At 40.6% G+C, this 17,105-nt stretch overlaps 2 protein-coding genes across 2 annotated transcripts; one reads left to right on the top strand and one right to left on the bottom strand.

Annotated features, from left to right (window-relative positions):
• The first annotated feature begins 314 nt into the window (after positions 1-314).
• Positions 315-8,783, top strand: LOC141777696 (uncharacterized). The gene is made up of 5 exons (XM_074652195.1): positions 315-563; positions 2,713-3,713; positions 3,809-3,964; positions 5,021-5,119; positions 6,834-8,783. Exons 1-5 carry the CDS (start codon positions 395-397, stop codon positions 7,131-7,133), a joined length of 1,725 nt encoding a protein of 574 aa, XP_074508296.1. The 5' UTR covers positions 315-394; the 3' UTR covers positions 7,134-8,783.
• Positions 7,540-16,376, bottom strand: blvra (biliverdin reductase A). Its single transcript, XM_074652197.1, has 7 exons — positions 16,179-16,376; positions 13,684-13,807; positions 12,448-12,567; positions 12,042-12,139; positions 10,801-10,908; positions 10,372-10,540; positions 7,540-8,537 (listed from the first exon to the last, which is right to left on the bottom strand). Exons 2-7 carry the CDS (start codon positions 13,800-13,802, stop codon positions 8,282-8,284), a joined length of 870 nt encoding a protein of 289 aa, XP_074508298.1. The 5' UTR covers positions 13,803-13,807; positions 16,179-16,376; the 3' UTR covers positions 7,540-8,281.
• Positions 16,377-17,105: the final 729 nt, after the last annotated feature.

The raw sequence follows: 17,105 nt of genomic DNA, 5'->3' as shown, positions 1-17,105 counted from the left end.
ATCCGGTCTTTCAGGGAAGGAAACTTTGGACTACTGATCCCCTACTCGACCAAGTAGATGCATTTCTATGAGATAAATCATTACCAGCAGGTCAATTTGGCCATCTTGGATTTTCAAGTGGCCAATCGTTCATATTTGCCAAGCGTCCCCTCGGGAATCATCATGCCAAATGTGGTGCTTGTATCACTATTTGCATGATTTTCCCACTATCCGCTTCACTATGTAGTTAAGAGTAGAGCGTTTTATTTATTTGATTCCTGCCATCTCTTGCTTCACCCTCCAGTCCAGAGGGGGCGGTAATGCGCATCTTTGCCTACCGCCAATAAACACTGAAGAAGAAGAAGAAGAAGAAGAAGCAGCAATAGAAGAAGCAGGAGACACGTTTCCTCTGAAGATGACCACCCTCCAGTCGCTGAAGTCTTTCATCCAGCAGCGTCTTTCCGTGGCGGTGGAGGAGATCTCCGGTCTGCTGGAAACAACCATCTGTAACTATGAAGAGGAGATCAACCGGCAGCGCAAGATGCTGGAGGACGAGAGGACTGAGTTCCTCATCAACAAAGCAGGTCTCAACAAGTTTCTCCTCAATGTGTTGCTGTCGTTAAACTCACAGGTCTGTCTCGGTTCAACATTATGTTCAAGGTGCTGCGTTTAAACCAGGGGACTGAAGCTAGTTAGAGTTAGACAACATGTACTTTAGTCTCCCTTTAGGCTGCAGCAAGCCACACCAGGTTAAGACCGGAAGTTGAGCATTAATGGCCTTCAGAGTAAAAGTGTGAAATGAAACAAAGGTGAATAATGTTGTTTTATTGGCAGTTCACAAAGGGCTCAGTCGCATCAATCGCAAACGAATTTGTCGTTATGTCTTAGACGAGTGCTAGTCTCCCACATTACGACACGAGGCCTTCCAAGCAACGATGTTTGGATTTACTGTGAAGGAGATGACACCGGAAGTAGTTCCGAACCTGCGAAAATCCAAAACAAGACGACACAAGTCTGTCTCTGCTACTCAGAAGTCCGCTTATTATCGGCGACTTTGGGCTTGTTTTCCTAAAAAGTCGCTCACAAATATTGGTAGTCGCGGTTTGCGTTTTTTTGGGCTTGTTTCTGGAGTGTAGTAGTTGCTTGTTTGGGCTCCTGTCTCTCCTCTATAGCGGTCTAGTTTGTCCTGTTGTAGGATCCGCACAGCACCCAGATCCCTCCGCCATACACACTGATACAGGGGTTACACCTCTGGAGGACTACAGAGAGAGGAGATGATAGTGACATCATCAGTGTGTGCAAACACGTCCCAGAATGATGCATGTTTTTGGGATACAGTATAAATATAGTACACACAGCATTTTTAGCTTCATAAGATGTTGAACTATGTTGTATGTATGGAGCTGTAATGTATGCAAACAACATGCAGACTGCATACAGATTTACAGCATCTATTCATCAACATGAACCTTATTTCCTCCTCTGTCTATCTACAGCACCCATTTATCATATATCAGACTACATTGTGTTATCTAATATGATAATATAGGCTACATTTACAAAAGGATTAGACACTTCTGAAGACTGAAATGTATATTTCACTGAGTCTACTATCCCAGCTAAGATGTACTACATATAGTAGGGCTACTAGAGTTGTTCAGCTGGACATGTGGCAACTGTTGGATAATGTAAGAGCTTGTCCAAACATAATAAAATGAGTTTATATTTAGTTTAGTTTGCTAATAGCTTGATAATGTAATGAACTGGGACTGGGTTCGTTACTTTATAACAGATGGATCTTTTTACAGGTTTATTTGGAAAGATAAAAGTTTAAAAAGGTGACATTACAAATAGAACATGTGCAAACACACTTTAAAAACAGATGCACGTACAGCTGGCGGTACTGTGAGGTGGTCGGTTTATTATTATCACGGTGTGTTTCTGTGTAACTTATCGGAGGATGTCTCTCTCATTCAGCAGCCTTGTTCCGTCCCGTCATCCACCTCTTTCTTCTTCCTCACCGCGGACGGCCAGGAGCTCCCGCACCTCAAAGTCTCTCCACATATCCGTGTTGTTCTCGTCCGTCGTTCACAGACTGTGCGGCCTCATTTGCAACCGGATAGGTTTGTCCCGCCCCGTTTGTTAGCGACCCTGGTCCGTGCCATTCGCATCGAAACCAACCCTGTTCTGACCCACCTCTCGACCTGGGTCGCAAAAGGCGAGTCAATCAACGCGGGGTTAACCCTTTCATACACACAATCAACCCTGGTTGAGTCCTCGGTGTGAATTAGAGTGTTGTTGCGGGACAAATATTTGCGGAGTTGATGGAGTTTAGTTAACAATGCCAGGTACTAAGTGGGCAAAATATGGCAAAAAAGTATTACAAAGACGGGGAAAAAGAGAGAGGACTTTAAGATTGATACTTTTTTTGTAAGTGTGGTATACAAGCACGTCATACCGAACTGTTTAGACGAGAAAGCCAGAAGCCGTTAGACTTGTGAACAGCCACAGTACAAGGAATGGTCAGTTCACCATGCATATAGACTGATAAATGACCTTTTGACCTTTTGCACTTTAACCTGTGTCAGCTATTGCTGCTATTAATCCTGTGTATGTCTTTTAACACATTTTGTCTCTTTTCTTGAGAAAAGAGAGATATTAATTGGTAAGCAATTAAAAAAAGAAAACATTTACCTCTGTCAATGTATAACAGCTTTTGTGTTTCTTTCACAGATATGCAACAAGCTATGAGATTTCGAGTCATCATCGATCATGATATCAAGAAGATAACTTTCCAAAATGGCATCCCGTCGTCTGTGGAGGACATGATTAAAGTGTTTAAACAAGCTTTTTCCATCACCACGGAAATAGGTCTTCAATACAAAGATGCTGACTTTGATGACTTCTTCACACTAACCTCTACAAGTGACCTCAAGGACAAAGACACGGTCAAAGTAGTGCAGGTGCATCCAGGCATAATAACGACCACGGTTCATCAGGAACGCAACCCCGACACATCTGACGTGTCGTCTGTAGACGATCTGATCTCTGTGGATTCACAAGACACTATGATCCACATTCCCCCTGTCATTGAACGGCACAACTTGTGGCCTTCCGTCTTTCCTATTCCAACCTTCTCCTACAACACCGAGATGGCTTTGAGGCAAGGTAACGAAAAGTTCCTCAAAGATGGAACTCTGCTGACGTCGCCCAGCGTCAAATCGGACATCCTGGAGCGCCTGGCGGAGGCCATGTTTTCCTACACGGCTTATCCCAACGATCCACAGAGGGCTGCAGTCGCACAGGCACTAATAGAGAAGCATCCCTGCCTGAGGGAGCCCGGCTCTTATAACGGATGTTACGGGTGGCAGCAAAGCCTAAAATACAAATGTGCAAACTACCGGAGCAAACTTAAAGCACACGGAAACCCCGAACTGCTAATAAATACGATGAAACACAAGCAGGAGGGCGACAGGAAACCTGCCAAAAATATCAAGAAACCCAGGAAATCTGAGGTGAACTACCTCCCCCCACATCCAGCCGGTGAAACGGATGACAGCCTGGAGAACGTGAGACTCAAGCTCATCGCATCGAGCAAGACAAAGGACAATGTTCCGATGATAAACGACATGATGTGCAGAACGTACAGCTGCAGAAGAAGAGAAGTGGTTGGCCAGGCCATGCAGGTGACAGAATTTAAAGAGAGATGGCCTGCCCTCTTTGATCCGTTGCAGGTAAAGAAACTAAACTCTGACTCAGTATTGGATTACATTATATGGGAATGCGCCTGTGTAACTAGTAAGTAGTTGACATAAATCCTGTCTTCCAGATAAACGAGGAGTTCCGAAGGTGCAACACTATTCCCCTGGAGTCGACATTTATCTCCCAGCTGGACAGGTACACGCCCAAGTTCCTGGAATTATTCAGCTCAAGGGGAGGAGCTGTTGGACAGCGCATGAAGAGTGTGTTGATTGAACTGATACAGGTGAGTAATCAATACATTGATAGGGTTGATCTAGATTTGTTTTGTTTTAACCTCCTTTACTCCACCCTTCTTTACCATGGAACCATTTTTATCTTTTTTTAGGGGGTCTTTAGTGGGTGAACATCATCTGAACGCTGGGAACCTGAACATTAATTTGAGATGCAGCTCAGCACTGTGTCTCAAGTTGTTCTAGTCATTCATAAGAAATAAACATTGTTTTGTTTTTTGTTTAGGCGCCTATTCATATGTTGAAAGTTTAGAGTGTATAAGGGCTTAGAACATTTGTGTTGTGTAAACTGCTCATAAACCCCCTTATTTTCAATCTAGCTAGGAAAGCCATCCATCCTCTGAATGCTCTAGGTCTCTAGTTTGTGGCTGTAAAGTTTCATGAGGCTGTGATTATCCTAGAGGTCACAACAGGTCATTTTATACAGTGAGGTCAAGTTTAAAAAAATGAAATGGCTCCTCTGGGGACTAACATCATCACACATGAATACAGTTGGGCTCATTGGATCCACAAGAGTCTCAGCTTTACAGTGATACCCAATTTATGTAATTCAAGACTGTTTAGTGACCCCAGGATGCAGAAATATTCAAACACACCATTTTTAGAATAGGTGGAAATGTCTAACTGAAATTTTGTTTTTTAAACTGTCAGAGGTCAAAAGACCTTTTGAAAATGGCCATGCCAGTTTTTCCCTCACCACAATTTAGCCTAAGTTTAGAGTGATATTTAGCCTCTTTCCCACAAGAGAGCATGACATGGTTGATAAAAATGGATTCCTTGGGTTTTTCTAGTCTAATCATAACAATACCTTCACTCTAGCTCTAAACTAGCTGAGCCTGTTTCTGAAAGACAGTAGAGCTGGCCAAGGAGTTGAAGAGGTTAAATAACTGTTGAAGACATGTTGTTGGTACATGTCATTCACTGCTCATAGCTGCCTAATGAAATCTAACTATGAGGTGAGAGAGAGTGAAACAAGCTTTTATTGAAGAAGTGACAGAGGAGAGAGGTGCAGATTGTGTTTTTATTCATGTTTCAATGATCAACTGTAGGACCCACATGCCTCGGTGGTGAAGAAGAGGGATGTGACTCTGAGATGCCTTATTGAGTACTTGGGAGAGAGTGTGCAGGAGCTCATTTCTGACTACTACGTAAGTATTGTCCTAATTACTGTTTTATTTTAAGTCTTATCGTAGTTTTTCGACATTAAGCTTTTTCAGCCAATTTAATGTAGATGAGATGTTTTACTTGCCCGATAGTCAAACTTCCATGTGGAAATGGAAGGCCTACGTAACACCCACCACTAGTGCTGGCTAAGAAAATGACAATCACGGAGTTAACTTTAAAGAGTAGAAGCTTTAATTACAGAAGTTTAGCTTTACAATTCATACCCCCCCCCCCCACCTTAACCTACTCACTGTTTAAACCCCAGCTACACTAACAGGGCAGGGCTGAATTACACACCGATACACACTGCAATCAAGGCGTTTACACGCTAAAGGAATTCACCCATTTATAAGTCACACGTGATCGATTTCAATGCAAACGACTTGTCTGACCATTTAGCTGTCTGACTGGGATTCGACCTGAGTTAGGTTATACAGGTTGGAAAAGAAGGCAGATTGACGAATGAAACAAAACAAAACAAACCACAAAAGTAAAGAAAAGAAACTAGTCCGCCCCAAGGAGCAATACTCGTGTGTTTTTGCTTGCTACCGGCCAGAGCGGACTAGACAGCAAATAAACCCTAAAGAAAAACAAACGCGAACAAAAACAGCCCCACGGCAAGAGCAGCTGATGCTCTGCAGAGAAACAAATATTAACAATCTTAAAACACTTTATTATCAATCATTAAAATACACGCCAATTAAATATTAAAACACTACACAACTAAACTCGATCTACTTTCCTTCCGACTACCAGCCGCCTTCAACACACGTGTAATTTTAATGGTCAGCCTACTCATACAAACACAACTCTGGAAGTACTTTTCCTTCGTCTCCTCAGTTATGCATGTTTATTAAAAAATGTAAACCCAGCAGGAGAAAAAATGAAATGGAATTAAATAAGGATAACAAAGTGAAGGCCATTAAAAGTCCATTGAAAGTCCTTATAGTCCCCAACTGGAATCAACGGACCCTGTAGACACACCCAGATTTCACATGACCACTATTCATATAATCCCTACAAGATGAAAAAGCTTTAATAGGCGCTGTAGTTTCACAATCATTACATTACATTGATTAATAATACAATCTGACATTTTCCCCAAATAATTCAGCCTAATGTATACATACAGTGTATGGAGGACCACAAGTCACGTAAATAGTAAAGTATTTCATTAATGAATTAATAACTAGTTGTACAATAAAAATATACATTATAAATGTGTTTACAGATGGACCGCTATATCCTATGTGGCTAATTTGCATTTATTTGCCTCGTTTCATTAGTATTTTGTAAATGATGTACTTATTGACTGTTTTATGGTGTTTTTGTAAATCCCTTTTTAATTTGAACTATTTATTGATGGATTAATATTTTATTTATAAATTCTTTTCATAATTCATCTTTTTTTGCCCATTAAAATGTCAAATAATTAAATACTTTGTAATTTTGTCCATTTATTCATAGATTAATAAATTAATTTGTAAACACATTTATTAATGCCTATTTTTATTATACACAGTTATTAATCAGTTAAATGCTCTGTTACTATTTACGTGGCTCTTGTGGTCCTCCATAACAGTGCAGCATGTACACACTCTAGTAATACAGTGAAACCTTTTGAATAGTTTTGACTATTTAATCTCAACACATTGGATTTGAAATAAATAAATGAATGACTGTTTGCATGTTTTATAGAGAACAGCGGAGGATAAAGTGCATCATGACCTTAAAACCCAGAGTATGAGGATCTACGTTTGCCACAAGCCGGACGCAGTGGGCATCATCATCGATGGGAGTCCAGTGCTGACGGGTCTGGATAACATGTCTCGAGCCTGCTGCCTTCTACTTGGCCTGACCTACGCCCTAAATCTGGACTACCCTCCCAAACTTGCCAAAACTTTTGAAGTCTTTCAAAGACTATTTGTAGGACTCGACACGCTGCAGCCAAAACCAACGTCCAAGTACATCAGCCTGAAAAACAAACTGCTCACCTGAACGACCGCTGTGTGTTTTTGGGCTGCTCATTCAAGGCTGTGTTTACTTAATGTGTTACATTTAGGAGTTGTAAAGGTGTCTGGTTATTTAATAAGGATTGTGTTGAATGTTCGTTGTTTGTAAGAACTGTGTTAATGACAAAGGGTTAAAACATTGAGCTGTAATTCAGAATTTTAAGGAAGTTAAAACTGGACACCTTTGACACAAATATCCACACCCGTTCCGGTTATGACACCTCAGTAATATGTAATAAGCGGTCCCTTTCTCAGTTAGGGCAGTTCAACCAAATTACCAAAGAAAAGAAAGATTACGAAAGGTTTCAGCTGTTCTTGCTGAGAAGGCATGTTGTATAAGCTCTGAACGTTTTCCAATGAGGTATTTTTTTACTTAACGAGACGAGGTCTACTGTAGCTCAAAGTTTTATTTTTACACGTAGTAAAATTATTTTTTTACGATTATCTCGGAGGGGGAAAATAATACAGAAACACATTTTGAACATATTTAAAAATGACTACTTTTATACATTTTGTAAACTGATATTTCTGTTTAGGGGGGTGACTGGGGAGAATGAACCACTACTGGTTTACATATGTAAATAAGTCCATTAATAACAGTTTCAAGTAATCCAATTTTTTCCACTCGCAGTATATTGATCTGTGCGCATTGATTGGTAAACCAAGCGCATGGTTGATCAATCACAGATCTGGCCGGGGACTGATTGATCAGAGCACCCTTAAATAAAAATAAATAATTTAAATAGCTCTAAATCAAAACCTTTTTCCCCCACAGACAGGCTGAATGGTTCGATCCTCCTACTGAACGACGACAGTACATTTACTGTCATCCTACAGCAGGAGGATCCAACAGTTAAGTGTAGCCTACTGAATCTTTGCTGGATTCTGGAGACATGGTCGATATGATATTTCCAGTGGTCATCTAATTTCAGGCCCCCGTGTCTATATACTGTATGCGCTGATCATGTCAGAATGTGTTCAGTTCAATTACTCAGCTTTCAACCAGTAATGATCTCTGTTATAATATTATTGAGTATTACTTGGATAAAAGTTTCTATACGAAAATCTAAAGATCAATTCATGTTTAAATAACATCAAGGCTTATGATTATCCTAAACTGAACTGAGTCCCCGTTTAACTTTGACAAAGTTGTTGTATCCTCTCTGCCAGTTGAAAGCAGTGGAGGATCCTCGTTTTTTCTCTCTGGAGCTCTTCAGGACTCACTTGGCCTTCCAGCTTTGCAGAGAAGTTGACCAGGTCCTGCATGAAGAGGCCCACGGCCCCTCTAGGTGCCGGAGGGATTTCGGTCAGAGTGCAGGAGTCAAAGCGAAAGTTGATGTTCTTGTCCCTGGGGAGGCCCGGTCCCCGTTCCTCGATCCATGTCAGAGGTCTAGAAGGACACGGATGAAATTAATGTTTAAAGGGATTCTTAAATCTGTAATTTACCTTTATCTTTACCTTAAAGTTTCCCTTTTACTGTCATGACAACCAAGGGATGGCAGAGACTGGAAAACATCTCCTTTAAACATGTTGCTAATATGGCAGTTCCACAATGAATGATATATCAAGATGGTTATGATGCAACCACAACCAACTAAACCATGTTTTACACCAATAAAAGCACATCCAACACTGACATCTGATGATCAACTCAAAACTTTCTGGTTTCTGAAAAACTAACTTCAACCTGTAACTGGACTTTGGAGTCACACCGTCTGTGAGCTCGAGACAATTCTGACCAAGAGAAACGGATATTTAACAATGAGTCCACAACACTGTTATTGTGAAACATTATCCACATACTGGATGTATTTGGGGTGTCACGATATACCAATGTCGACGATAACCGTGATATCTATAACATTTTTTGATATTGAATAAAACAGCTTGATTCATGAAATGTAACAGGCATCTCACAAACGGTTAAAACTACTACCAACATAATCCACCATGTTCTCAACAGACATTAGAAACACTAACAAAAAGTAACATTTGCATTTTGGAACATAAAACAGCAAACGTAACAAGACTCAGTCCAGCACTGCATGATGGGAAATGGGAAATCCTTCTACCATAGCTTAGCAGTGAGCAGACGGTGGTGAGGAGCGGTCTGAACACAGGGTGCACATCATTATGCCTGAACCTCCATCAACATACCGACGGCGCCACAAGGGGCACAAAGCGCCCATCTTGTTAAGGTCAAAGTATGTAAACAAACTATGACGTATGCTCCCAGTGACCGGAGAGGTCAGGAAACGGTCGCTCAGTTCTTCTTTCTCTTGTTTCTCTCTTCTTTTCTGAGCCTGACTTTTGACGACTGGCCATTTTTCTATTTATAGTTATTTATAATTATTTAATTCTTAGTGAGATTTACTGTTTCAGTGCACTGATGTTATTTTTGGACAATATATACTCACCGGCCACTTTATTAGGTACACCTTGCTAGTACCGGGTGGCCTTCTGCTGCTGTAGCCCATCTGCTTCAGGGTTGGACGTGTTGTGCGTTCAGAGATGGTATTCTGCATACCTTGGTTGTAACGAGTGGTTATTTGAGTTACTGTTGCCTTTCTATCATCTCGAACCTCTCTGCCCATTCTCCTCTGACATCAACAAGGCATTTTCGTCCAAACAACTGCCGCTCACTGGATATGTTCTCTTTTTCGGACCATTCTCTGTAAACCCTAGAGATGGTTGTGCGTCAAAATCCCAGTAGATCAGCAGTTTTTGAAATACTCAGACCAGCCCGTCTGGCACCAACAACCATGCCACGTTCAAAGTCACTTAAATCCCCTTTCTTCCCCATTCTGATGCTCGGTTTGAACTTCAGCAAGTCGTCTTCACCACGTCTAGATGCCTAAATGCATTGAGTTGCTGCCATGTTGTTGGCCGATTAGCTATTTGTGTTAACAAGCAATTGAAAAGGTGTGCCTAATAAAGTGGCCGGTGAGTGTATATATGCAATGGAGACAGGATATTTTACAGTTTAACTATAATATATTAATTAATTTGGCAAAAAAAAGAGACAAAAGGCACAATTAACAAAGTTAAAGATGAATTTGACAGCTTTATTATTATTTTTTAATTTTCTATAGATATTGCGATAATAATTGGCCATGATAATCGTATAGTGAAAATCTGATATTGTTGGTTTTAGTCTTTTCATGGGATTTTTGGACTATTTATTGCATCACTGTGGTAGACATACAGCACATGTGCTCTCTTACTTGTTGTCAGAAGTCTGCAGCTTTGCAGTCATCTTGCTGTAGTTGTTACCAGGGTTTTCCTCTATGGTTGCCGCGGTTACTGACAGCTCACCGAACAAGTCAACCAACCAGGTGAGGCGAGCAATTCCACTGAATGCTAGGAAACCAAAATCAGGCTTCAGGGCTCCACCTTGAACGAATTACAGTGTACACACATTATTGTTATTTCCTTATTGACATTTAGCTTGTTGAGTGGTTCTTTTTGCAGCAAACTTTCACATTAGATTGGTGTTAACCTGACTGTACGTTGAGAGCGTTTTCAGCACAATGTACAGCATGACATTTGATATGAAAATATTTTAAATACAAAAAAGTTTAAAATGGAGATAAACGTTGTGGTTAAAGCTGTGTCACAGTTATCACAGATATACGTACACTCCCGTCTCTTACCTGTGAAATGAAGAGTACCTTCCTGCAGGACTTTTCCCTCGACCTCTCTCTTCAGTACTTTGTAGTTTTCTGACAGCAGCTCGATGTGTTCCTCATGGAGAATCACTCCTGACACGCACATACACACACACACACAAATGTTTACTGAGATAGCAGAATGAGATGTGTTAAAGCTTCAGTAAGCAGAAATGTTTTTGGCATCATTGGGCAATAATTCCATAACAACCTTTCAGCATATTGTAATTCAAGTGTTCTGAGAGATAACTAGACTTCTGCTCCTCCTCATGGCTCTGTTTTCAGGCTTTAGAAAATCTAGCCAGTGACGGGAGACTTTGACCAATCACAGGTCATTTCAGAGAGAGAGCGTTCCTATTGGCTGTGCTCTGGCTGGTGGGCGGTGCTTGGTATTTCCTCAACTGATCTCAACATGGCCGCCGGGTCACAAACTTTCTAATTTTACATCTAAACAGTACACTACAAGGTGATTCTGAAAACATTTGAGCAGAGAAATAGGCATTACAGTAACAGAATATTGATTCATATTTGATCAGCGCTGCCTAGTTTGACCGTTTGGTCGGAGTTTGTGAGTGATTGACAGCTGCTCAGAGACGGCAGGCTCCAGATCAGCTCTGATTGGTTGTTTTCCTCCGGTCTGTGAAATCTTAGAGATGCCATTAGGAGCACCGGAGGACACAGAGGCACATGATTTTCTTTCAGATTACCTGTCTCATGCACTACTGTGAGGATATAGTGACCGTTTTATAAAAATAACTTCTTCTTTTTTTATCATATTTGCTCCATTTCTACCCACTGCTGCTTTAACTGTGAGTTGGGCCTGTGTGTTTTTATAAAAATGTCACTGAACCCATGCAGGGGGCCAAGCACTGATCTGAGGATGTAGTCATTTATGAAGTGCAATCAGGAGCACTGAATCTTCAGCCCAGGTTTTTTTCGTCAAAGTGGAAAATGTTGTTCAGTAACCCAAAAACATTCCATCAATAGTTCTGATGACGATACTGAGTCTGAAACAAATACATTTACTTCCACGGCTAAGGAGATGTGTTACGGCTGAAATACTGCACAGAACTCTACTTGAAAGTATTTGTCTGAACTGTCCTGGCTGGTGGTCATCTGGTCTTCACCCTACCCAAGTTTATCTCACGTGAAGTAGATCAGCATACATGTACGAGTACATACTGTACATGTGAGTACTTACATATATTACTATAAATTAGTATTACCTTTTTCCTGGGCAAAATCCCAGAGCTCCGCAGCAGACTTGTAGTTCATGGTCATGGGATACTCGACACAGACGTGTTTCCCTGCCTGCAGAAAGGTTCTGATGAGACAGGAGGAGGGAGTTTTCTTCATCAAAATTGGTAAAAGAAAACTTATTTTGATTAGAAACTAAGTTGTTTCTCAATAGATTTGTAAAAAACGTTAAAATAACAGATCCGTAAATTTAAACAGTACGACCGTATGTGTGTGACTTCAGTGAGTTTCCGACAGACAGTGTGTGTGTGTGTGTGTGTGTGTGTGTGTGGCGTTATAGCTGTGAACATAGGTGTAGCAGACAGTGTGTGTACAGTTTATTTGTCGGTGAATAAATGCTATGAGGCTACGACTCCTCCGCTCAAGCTTGATTACCTGACGTTGTCCTCATGCGACGCATTCTCAGTGCAGATGAACGCCACGTGAATGTCTTCTCTGCTCACAGCCTCTTCTAATGAGATCTGACTCACTCCCTGCTGATCGTCCAGGCTTCTCCTGTTGACAAAAAACACCTGTCAGGATGATAATGACGAGAATGCTGCTGTGATCACGTAAACACAACGCACTGTTGGCGGTTTATTAGGTCTACCTAGCTAAAATGAATGCGGTCTAATCCAACCGCCCTGCAAAAAATGAGGGCGGTACCCAAATCATGATATTCAGAGTCTGCACTTCTGTTGATGATGCGGTATTTCAATTTGTCATGTGCTTGTGGTTCATGCTTTTTCTTATTTACAGATATTTAAGAACAAAATGTGTCATGATGAGTCTGTGTGAGTGTTGTTTTTACGCCTCAGCGTCTCCGGGTGGACTCTTCATCTAGTTATCCTTTATAGGCTACTTTGTTTTATCTATTATGACTTTTTGCTTGCTTGTTGACTAATGGTGATGTAACGGACTGTAGTTGATCCGTACGGATTCACACGCATGTGAACCGTGTTTTAATTACACAGTTTAACCATCATAGTTTGAAATAAATAAAGTTTTACTGCCGATTGTTATCGGCCGATATTCAGTACAAATATGCGATAGGGAGATCGGCAGTAATGCTTTCTAGTCACCGATCCCCGATGATGCTACACTGTGAACAACAATCCATGTTGAAAACTTGAAATCAGCAGCAACAGAGCTACACAGAGTTTCCATTTAGTTACACTGTGGTGCCTTCAGTGTTATTCAGTAAAAATGAGTATCTGGCGAAGGTAAATTATAACATCTTATAAATCATATGTAATCTTGTAAAATGTAGTTTTAAAGTACATAATAGAGAGGGACCAGTAACTTATAATACCACTTTTCTCCTCATCCCCCTGTTGCACATTATTTGCATAAGATCCCCTTAAAGAAACATCATAAATGTATGTACAAGAACACATATTCCTGTTCCATTGTGAATGTCATTGGTTTAGAGAGGATGTATGAGCAGAGATGCATCCTTTTCACATGCTTTTACACGTGACAGGCACAGAATCAGCTGACAGAAGGACTTTGTGCCGCTCTTCCTCAGTTGCTGCTCCAGGCCATGTCCTGTGTAACCTATGCCCCCTATGCTTAGGATGATTATTATTGCTTGTGTTTATCTGTACATGCTGGGCAGCATGTGTGGGTTACCTGGATATGAATCCTTTGACATTGAGTTTCTCTGCAGGACTGCCAGGTAGAGGAGTTAACATGTCTCTAATCCTCACCCAACCTGCTGTGCCAATGCCAACAACCACCGCTCCAAACATACTGCCTGAGAAACAAAGAAAAAAAGATGAAAGAGTAGTTAAGTGAGTGGAGTTAAATCAGGTGTCCAGGATATCAAAAATATAAATATTGATAGCCAAGTTTTATATTTTAAAACCATTTTATCTCATGACTTGCCCATGTGGGTAAAACCAGCAGAGAAAAGAAAACAAGTAGATCAGAGCATCATAGAAACACCAGACGTTAACACATGGATTCCCCTTTAGCTGCCCAATTCGTAGAATACAATCATGCCATTTCATCTTCACATCTGCTTCATAGGCATTGAAAATGTTTCTCTCCTAAGAAGAGGTGCTAATTAAGATAACTTGGTACTTAACACGGGAATCATACTTGATCTACCGGTTAAAAACCATAACCTCACCGTCAACGCAGAAGCTGTTACCAAATGCTCTTTGTTAACTTATACAGATTCTTCAATGTCGAAGTGTCCTTGGGCAAGATACTGAACCTCAAACTGCTCCTGAAGGCTGAGTCACCGGTGTGTGAATGAGTATGTAGATTAGATACTGACGGGCAGGTTGGCACCTTGCATTGCAGCCTCTGCCATCAGTATATGAACGTGTGTGTGAATGGGTGAATGCTGACATGTAGTGTAAAGCCCTTTGAGTGGTCGGAAGACTAGAAAAGCGCTGTATAATTTGACCATTTACAGGAAGCTGTTGTAGCTTGACTTTGTCCAATCTGCCCTAAATGACACCACATTGTTGGGTCATACATTGAATTGATAGGAGATGTCCCGCCCTAAGGGAGGACGAGGACCTGCCGTCCTCCTCTACCCCCCCACGATGCCCACAACCACTTCACACACACAGGCTGCTCTTTCCCCTCTGCCCTGCAGGTGTCGCTGTTGACGCATTTTAATCATTCGTTCATTAATTATCCGTAACCGCTTAACCGGCTTAATTCACACCTACGGGACATTTAGAGTCAACAATTAACCTAACCTGCATGTCTTTGAACTGTGGGAAGAAACCGGAGAACCCGGAGAAAACCCACGCTAACACAGGGAGAACATGCAAACTCCTCACAGAAGGACCCCAAGCCGGGTTTTGAACCTGCGACCCTCAATGAAAGCCCGCACCCTCCAGACTCGCGAACACTTTCTTTCCCTGGGCCATACGGACACTGAACAAAAAATAAATCTGTGCAATATTAATACACTGAATGTGAAATACATTTGTCTGTGCAATATATCCTTGACGCAAAATACACCTCAAGTGCAACTTTGTTTAAATTTTATTTATTACATCTACTCTACCTATTTTACAAGTGCAATTACCTCTGTTTACATTACATCTATTTTTATATTTTATACTTCTAGTGTAACACTTCTGTTTTTATTTATTTATTACATCTACTTTACCTATTTTATTCACTTTATAACTGTGTGTGTTTTACCTGTTATATGTTTTATCTGCCTCGTCTTGTCAAGTATTTGTTTTTAAAGCACTGACCAGAATTGGCAATTGTGAATCTCGTTGTATTTAATACAATGACAATAAAGCTTTCTATTCTATTCTTGCTGTGAGGCCATAGTGCTAACCACTATGGATTTTTTCCAAAGAAGAAAAAAAAAACATTTTATAAATGATACTGAGATTTAGTAATGGTTTATTTCAACCAATCACTCTTTTTTCATATTTTGGTCTCCCTCTTGCCTCTCAAAAAATAGAGGAGCAGCCTCCACTGGTTGGTATCCAACTTCAATTAAAAAAAACTGACGTTTAACTTTAAATCATAAAGTGCAATTCAGGTCACAGGTTCACACCTGAGAACATGCAGTTTATGCAAAGCATCCAGGCTTCTAGCTTTGCACTACTTTTGTTTGACACACTGCTACCAGTCTACTATAGGCTCTACATGTGCAGTAGGTTGAACCATCCAATGTCACTTTTAAATGTGTGTTCAGCCATATCTTGCTGAGCAGGCAGACAGTCAATGAAGGTAAAGCCCAGCTACAACAACACACATGACACAGTGTGTTAGGTAGTGTAGTGTAGTGGTGGCAGAGGATGAGCTCAGCTGGCTCCTACATCATGACCATACTAGATATTACTACACTGTAAAAGATGTGGTGCTGCTAAGCTGTAAAAGATGCCCCATTACAAAAGAGTCAGAGGCTCAATCCGGACACAATGAGAAGCTTTATCAGCCAGTCAGAGCTCCACTGCTCCAGAGTTCAGTCACATAACCCTGCTCAGTCATCTCACAACATGTTGTGGTATCAAAATGGTCAAAACTCGAGCTCAGCTGGAGTCCATCATCTCCATCTGACCGGAATCACAAAGACACAGCTGACCACACACAATACGGTAACGTTACACAACCTGAAGGACATCGCGCTGCTCTCTTACCGGGTCTGATGGAGCTCACTCAGGGATCACACGAAGAAATCTGTTGCTGCTGTGCGTAAAGAGAAGTTACCTCGTTAGGGATGGTTTAACAGCCTGTCTGCAGCCAGACCAGCAGCATGAGACTGACTGACTGAATGGGAGACTGAATATGTAACTGACCGGGCGTGTGAGTGTGTGACCGGGTGAGGAGCGCTTGCTATGCTGCAGCGGTGAGACCGGCTTACTCCTGGGAGAGGGGCGGAGCTGTTTTAGGCACCTCTTCATCATCATCAAGATTCAAGATTCAAGGTTCAAGCCCTTTATTCTCATTGTGTAGTACAACGAAATTAGATTGTGACAATCCCATAGGTGCTAATGAAAAGATAATACAATAAAGAATATAAAAATAAAATATGTTTATTGATGAGATTACAGTTTTGCCAGATTATTGCACAAAGTGTCTGTCAGATAATTATATAATTATTGCACAGAGTGATCAGCATGTTATTGCACATATCCGTAACAGTAGATTTACACTGAATTTCACTGAATATCATAATTTCATTTAATTTCTAAATGTATTTCGAACATGTAAAATAAAAAAATTAAAACATTAAAAAAGAGAATAATCATACAAAGAAGTGGACAGACAGAAAAAAAGTAATATTTACATACAATGAAAAGCATAAGCAAAATAAATGGTCAAACACTTGATGCTGTGGTTTACATATTGGAAAAGGAGTGAGAAGAAGTACAAATGTATTTAATCCCACCCCTTTCTCCATAAATCATTCATTGATAATTAATCAGCTTCCTTATTGAGCTAAACATATACTCTAATTGATTCTCCTAAACTCGTCTAAATATAATAATTGTCATACAAAAATATAAATTAATTACTGATATAATTATCCTTATCAAAATATAAATTCATTATCAATCAAGAAT

The sequence above is a fragment of the Sebastes fasciatus genome, chromosome 11 (assembly GCF_043250625.1).
Source record: "Sebastes fasciatus isolate fSebFas1 chromosome 11, fSebFas1.pri, whole genome shotgun sequence".
NCBI classification, from domain to species: domain Eukaryota; kingdom Metazoa; phylum Chordata; class Actinopteri; order Perciformes; family Sebastidae; genus Sebastes; species Sebastes fasciatus.
This window is presented reverse-complemented; position numbering and strand designations above follow the sequence as displayed.